At 45.3% G+C, this 7,500-nt stretch overlaps 1 protein-coding gene across 1 annotated transcript in view; it reads right to left on the bottom strand.

Annotated features, from left to right (window-relative positions):
• Nucleotides 1-2,775: 2,775 nt before the first annotated feature.
• The window catches only part of LOC127627125 (ornithine aminotransferase, mitochondrial-like), an 11,299-nt gene continuing 6,574 nt past the window's right edge, over nt 2,776-7,500 (bottom strand). The window contains exons 7-10 of the mRNA XM_052103377.1: nt 4,913-5,041; nt 4,545-4,658; nt 4,317-4,461; nt 2,776-4,239 (exon numbers count right to left, since the gene is read on the bottom strand). Coding sequence (XP_051959337.1) covers nt 4,079-4,239; nt 4,317-4,461; nt 4,545-4,658; nt 4,913-5,041 — 549 coding nt within the window. The 3' untranslated portion in view covers nt 2,776-4,078. The remainder of the gene's footprint in view (nt 4,240-4,316; nt 4,462-4,544; nt 4,659-4,912; nt 5,042-7,500) is intronic.

Here is a 7,500-nt window from a genome sequence, read left to right as displayed (position 1 = left end):
GACTTATACTGAATCTGGATCTGATACACAAATTAAAATCACATTCAAAGTCACGTGTTTCAAACAAACTCCTGTCACAGTGAGGAATCACGCGCTTCTGTCAATAAATGTGCTTCACATCCAGCTGCGAGATCAGTCAGTTCATAAATCAATCCATCGATTACTTACCGTCAGATTCCCGATTAAACTTCTTCATTATACCGGAGAATTCACGCGCTTCATCATTATTCCGCGGGAGAAAATCAGTTATGAGCGCTCACGAGACCTGCACGCGCCACCATCCGCGCTCATTGGTCGGCTAGTGAAGGGGGAGGAGCCACCGCTCACCTGTCAATCATGCTTCATTCAGACATCAGCGCTACACAAACATAAATCATGCATTAATATTCAGTCATCCTCTGATTAAATACTTCTAATACACCAGTAGAAGTGTGATTTACCAACCTAACAAACACTTGTTTGAGTGGATGACATATCAATGACTTGTTTATTTAAAGACCCCATGAATTAAAAATTTACCATACTTACTTTGTTTGCCTAAATTATTCGTTTTGTGGTGAACAATTCATCCATGCAAGTCAATCCACACAAAAAAAAATTTTGGCTTCGTAATCTTTAATCAAAATCTGAAAATGCCCCGCCCCTCTGCATTGGAGGACCATGCCTGATGACGTAGGTTTGACACGCCCCTCCAACTGTCAGTAGACAGGCTGCCTGTGTGTTTGCGAGCATTGACAGCGTGTGAAAGGAGAGATGGCGAGGAGGTGCATTTTTGGTTGTGACACTCACGGAACACTTTTTACCATTCGAACCCTCCGCATGTAACGGCTCAAACATGTAAGGTCTGATTCCCCCCGTGACGAAATGATCCTCCGTGTGTTCCTGTTCTTCTTCATCTTCCTCCTCCTCCTGCTGCAGGAAGGGGACTGCTGGCGTTGTTTCAGGCGGCGAGTAATCCTCAACAACCGATTGTAAACTTGCGTTAAGATCTGCCTCCATTTCTGAATGAAACACCTACTTTTTTAGATCCAATCAGGTGCTAGTTGGAAAAAAAGCCACGCCCACTATTTTGCCTCATTTAGTATTCCGTTTCTCTCGGAAATACGTCACAACACTGGAGAAAAGTCGTTTGCAACTTCCGGTTCACGTGGATTTTAAAGGTGCAGTATGTAACAATTTTCATGTAATATTCGGCTTTTTTTGGCAATGTGTGAACGGCTTGTGACACAACTTAAAAAATGAGCCCTTTCCGGACTTCCTATGTTGTGTATAAAAGCCTGTAGGCTGATTTTCATGCAAAGGGAGCGGGAAAATCCAAAGGATGTGACGTTTATGTGCTCCCGAGAGCCGACTGAATCCCGTTTGGAGAAGCGGGAACATGATCGTGGTTGAGCGAAAACTACAGTGAACATCGGCAGGGAGTTTGATTCCTGACGGACCTTCATTGGGTTTTTTGGGATCGAAACAGACCCTGAATTGGGGGTTTTCTTATTGGACAGGTAAACTTACAGAACTGCAAAGCATGTGAAATATAGTGAGATTCATCTGTGTCATTTTAGCTAACTTGATCTTGCCTGCTAACGCTGAAGAACTGCACGCTAACCTTACTTCGTAAGTTTCAAACAATTTCAATGATTTTCTCTTAATACTAGAAGTCAGGTTAATGTCAATGTTAATCTGTAATTATTCAATAAAAGCTAAACTACAATAACACATGAAATGAATACAAGACAATGAGGGGGGGAGAATTGATTGGTGATCCTAACAGGAATGGGAGAGTGGTGTCGCTTTGCTGAGCGAGTATGCCGCTGAGACGTCACCCCGATGTCACTGCTGCAGGGGCTCTACAGCCGGAACCAAAGTGTGTGTGTTGCTCTCTGTACTGCCCACATCTGAAACAGAATCTACCGGCTTCTCTTTCTCACTGACCTCTACTAGCGTTCGGATGTGAGTCTCTAACTCATTAACCTTCTCCGTCAGCCTGAATAATTCCTTAAACAACAACAACTTACATTTATATAGCGCTTTTCTCAAACTCAAAGCGCTTTACATAGTATAAGGGGAATCTCCTCAACCACCACCAGTGTGCAGCATCCACCTGGATGATGCGACGGCAGCCATAGTGCGCCAGAACGCCCACCACACACCAGCTATTGGTGGAGAGGAGATGGTAGAGTGATGTAGCCAATTCAGGGATGGAGATTATTAGGAGGCCATGATAGATAGGGGCCAATGGGGGAATTTGGCTAGGACACCGGGGTTAAACCCCTACTCTTTCCGAGAAAGTGCCCTAGGGATTTTTAATGACCACAGAGAGTCAAGACCTCGGTTTAACGTCCCATCCGAAAGACGGTACATTTATCACATGTAAATTTGATCTGAAATCAGATGCTCGAGCCCCAAAATGCATTTAACAATGTTGGCTGGAGACTCTATTTCAATGTTTTCTAGAGTCACCAAACTGTGTGTCTCTAACTCATTAACCTTCTCCATCAGCAGGACTAATTCTTTACATTTATCACATGTGAATCCCTCACTGCAGACGGAAGAAGCTATAGTAAACATGTGGCATGCAAAAGAAGCTAAACAGTGATGCGTGGAAAACCATGTCAGAAACTGTCATCATTCTGAGTGAGTTTGATTGATGCATTGAAAGATCGAGCTTTGTGTTGATATAATGCGGCAAGAAACTGATTTCTTATTAAATTGGATAATGTACCAGAAATTGTCGACATTGTGAGTTTAAAGCATACATTAATAGAATGATCATCTTGTTCATGATAGGATGTATTGAGCACAGCTGTTTATATAAAAACACATTTACAAATGTAAATAACGATCATGAAAGTGAACGCATCATGTTCAGAAGATCTCGTCTCTCAGTCAGTGTGTAGCACAAGATCACTTTACTCACTCAAACATATGAAGAACAAATGTCAAAGTAAATAATGACACAATCAATGTTTACATACATCAAAATGTCTAAAAAAAAAACATCTTAAACAGAAACTGTTAGAAAACATATCGAAGAGAACATTTATTAGACAACAAACGTAAAACATCATCAGTGATGTGTGAGCAAACACACACACACACAAACATATATATACACTCTAACACACATACACACTAACTCACTCACACACACCCTACACACAAGCGCAAACACACACACACTAACTCACTCACACAAACATATATATACACTCTAACACACACACACACACTAACTCACTCACACGCGCACACACACTAACACACAAGCGCAAACACACACACACACACACACACTCACTCACACACTCACACACACACACACACACACACGCACACACACACATACACACTAACTCACTCACACACGCACAACACACACACTAACACACAAGCGCAAACACACCCACACACAACCACACACTCTAACTCACTCACAGACACACACACACACACACTCTAACTCACTCACAGACACACACACACACACACAGACACACTAACTCACTCACAGACACACACACACACACACTCTAACTCACTCACAGACACACACACACACACACACACACACACACACACACACACACACAGACACACTAACTCACTCACACACACACACACACACACACACACACACACACACACACAGACACACTACACACACTCACACACACACACACACACACACACACACACACACAGACACACTAACTCACTCACAGACACACACACACACACTTGTTTAACATTCATGTATCGTTTCACAGATTGTTTGTTAAATGAGTAAAACACACAATGCAGAACATGACACAAACTCTGAATGTCTTCAGTCTCTTCTCAATGATCTGTCTTTAAAATATCATTTCATATATACGCAGCAGGATTGAAGCACACACATGATGCTCGTGTAATCATGCTAGTGCACGATCCTCATTACAGCGACAAAACTCGATTATTTCTATTCAAGTGCATCAAATTATATATAGAAAAACAACCATTAAAATATGTTTTAAATATGACTTCATTATTTTTCCTTTGAAGAAATTAAAAAGTAAACGTCACAGAATTTCACAAACATGTCTCAGAACGACATGATGCTTCTGCTGATGATGTCCGCACACTCTCTGACCTCGTCCTCTTTTATCACGAGGGGCGGGGCAAATCTGATGATGTCACCGTGAGTAGGCTTGGCCAGCAGCCCGTTGTCACGGAGACGCAGACACACCTTCCAGGCGTCATAATCTGAGGTCAGAGGATAACAAGCGTTTGACACAGCGAGCGGCAGTCTGATCATCTACATGAACAGCAGCGACACACACCTTCAGTCTCTCTGATGACGATGGCGTTCAGGAGTCCTTTCCCTCTCACCGCGCTCACCACCTCTCGCGGCAGTTTGTCGAGTTCCGCGCGGAGGATCTGACCCATCCGCTCTGCGTTCTCTGCCAGATTCTCCTCCTCCAGAACCTGAAGAGTCCCGACACACAACAAGAGTTCATTCAGCACACGCTTGAACTCATCGTGACTTCAGAGGAGACGCACACACTGACCTCCAGGGCGGCGATAGAGACTCTGCAGGCGAGAGGGTTTCCTCCGTATGTTGATCCGTGTTCTCCTGGTTTAATGGTCAACATCACATCATCATCACACAACACAGCAGACACCTGAAACACACACACACACACACACACACACACACACACACACACACACATATATATCAGTAATACAGTGACAGCTGTTGAACAGCGACTTGTGATCCGTTCTCTCTATTTAAAAGGGACTAAAAAAATCTGCCAAATCATGTTTTGCATTAAATCTGATCATGTCAACAGGTTTGTGTGGAGGTTGTGGGGGGTTATGGTAAATTTGACGTGTGTGTGTGTGTGTGTGTGTGTGTGTGTGTGTGTGTACTCACAGGATACACGCCTCCTGACAGAGCTTTTCCCAGCACCACTATATCAGGTCTCACAGCTTCATGATCGACAGCCAGACGACGACCTGTACGAGCCAAACCCGTCTGAACCTCGTCAGCGATGAACAGAACCTGAAACACAAACACACACACACGCATGCAAGCACGCGCACACATACATACACACACATGCACACACACACACGCAAACACACACAGACACTCACACACACGCACGTACATACACACGCACACACACACACGTACCCACACACACACGCACACACACGTACACACATACATACACACGCGCACACATGTACATACACACACGCATAGACATGCGCACGCAAACACATACATACACACATGTACACACGCACACACACCGAGACAGACACACACACACACACACACACCGAGACAGACACACACACACATACAAACATACACACATACACACAAAAATACACAAAAACACAAACACATACACACAAAAACACACACACACAAATGCGGGTTTATTGCTATTTATTACTGGTTTTATTATTAGTGCATTCAACTGGACAGGCCGCCTCCGCCCTGCATGCCGCGACTCTCCTGCAAGTGCACCAAGCCGAGGCGCTCAAAGAACTGCATGAGGGTAGTTCTGACCCGAGATTGATGCAGGACCTGCACTCGGCGACCGATCTTGCCCTCCGGGCGACGAAGATCACGGAGTGGTCTCTCGGGCAGGCGGTCTCCACTCGGGTGGTCCAGGAGCACCACATTTGGCTCAACCTGGTCGAGTCAAGGGAGGCTGACAAGGCACGATTCCTTGATGCCCGTCTCCCAGGTTGGCCTATTCGGTGACAGAGGATTTCGCCCAGCAATCCTCGGCAGTAAAAAAGAAGACGGGATCATACAACACATCCTGACCCTGCGGAAGCAACACTGGCTCAGTCACAGTCCGCCCCAGTAGAGCCTCCCGAAGAAAGCCGACACTCACGGCCAGTCGCCCGCTTCACTGTGGTGAAAGCCGAGAACGCCGCTACCTTGTGCGCGGAGATCGCCTCCCTCCAACAGAAGGAGTAGAGCGTGTTCCTCCAGCTGAGAAGGAGTTTTTACAGTCCCTACTTCATCGTACCCAAAAAAGGCGGCAGGTTGCGGCCAATCTTGGACCTGCGAGTTCTGAACAGGGCTTTGCACAGACTCCCGTTCAAGATGATGACGCAAATACGCATTTTAGCAAGCGTCCGGAATCAAGATTGGTTCGCCGCGGTAGACCTGAAGGACGCATACTTCCATGTATCGGGTTTACCTCGACACACACCCTTCCTGTGGTTTACTTTCGAGGGCCGGGCAAGGTCCTCCCCTTCAGTCTGTCCCGGTCACTTCGCACCTTCACGAAGGTCGCAGAGGCAGCCTTTGCCCCGTTAAGGGAAGTGGGCATCCGCAATCTCAACCATCTCAACGACTGGCTTCTTCCTTAGCCCTGTGGCTGGTGAGTTTTCGGAGAAACTCGCCGCCGGCACAGCACGGGTGTCATTGAAGTCCTGTACTGGGGTAGGTGCTCCAGACGCGTTGGTTATCCCGTTGATAACCCTGTGTGATGTATTTTCCACAAAAGGGTTTCCCCATGTAAACCGCGTCTCCCTTCATGTTTGTAGTAACTCCTAACCTTCGGGTAGGATCTACCACGGGACCCTTCCACATGACGCGCTTCCGACCGGACTTGGTAAGACTATGGCCCTGTCCCATTTCTCCCCCCTTAAAACTTCCACTTGGTTTTGAGTGCCCTCGAAAGTAAAGTCCCCTCAACGAGGGAAGTGGAGTTGAAGATCTTTCCCTATGAAATGGGACACCACTATATGCAAATTAGCGCGGCAAACCTCACTACGTCACGCGCAACGTCGACGTATCTACTACTACTATTTTCATTCAGAAAATGCCGGTTCCAGCTGGGTTTTCTCCCAAATGTTAACTCCCATTTAAGACATCAACTGTGTTTAAGTGAATCTCTAAACCGGTTATTTTGCCATATATTTGTGTGTATTTGATCGTTTAGAAGCGCACACAAAACCCAAAGTATAGTTTGCTTGTCTAGTTGCAATCCGTTTCCGGCGAACGCGCGCCTCCATGGGAACCGGGGCGACGTCTCTTGCGCGGATCATTGTGCTTTTAGTAGCTGTTTTTACCACCAACAACGTCCCGCAATTTAGAAACAGCAGACACTGCACTTTACAACAATCACCGATTGTGCTCAGTGCTGATTCTGACGTCAAGTTTGGGTTTAGAGAGAAATGACAGCTGCTGTGAAGGGACAGATGATGCGCGGCTAGTTTTTAATAATTTTACCTCACATATCTTCTTTTTATAATCCTTAGAAGCCAAAATCGAAAATAAAATTAGATTAACTACCCAGATCAGATGCATATTTGATTGGCAGACTCTTTTGAAGCACTCGGCAGATTTCATATGAACATCGTCAGATAGCTTCGTGAAATATTTTCTAACATTAGTGTTCAAAACTCAACAGTCCATTGGATGTTCATCAAACTAACATATTCCAACATATTTCGAATTTTTAACATGCTTATTTTGCGAAAATA

This window comes from Xyrauchen texanus, chromosome 33 (assembly GCF_025860055.1).
Source record: "Xyrauchen texanus isolate HMW12.3.18 chromosome 33, RBS_HiC_50CHRs, whole genome shotgun sequence".
Lineage (NCBI taxonomy): Eukaryota > Metazoa > Chordata > Actinopteri > Cypriniformes > Catostomidae > Xyrauchen > Xyrauchen texanus.
This window is presented reverse-complemented; position numbering and strand designations above follow the sequence as displayed.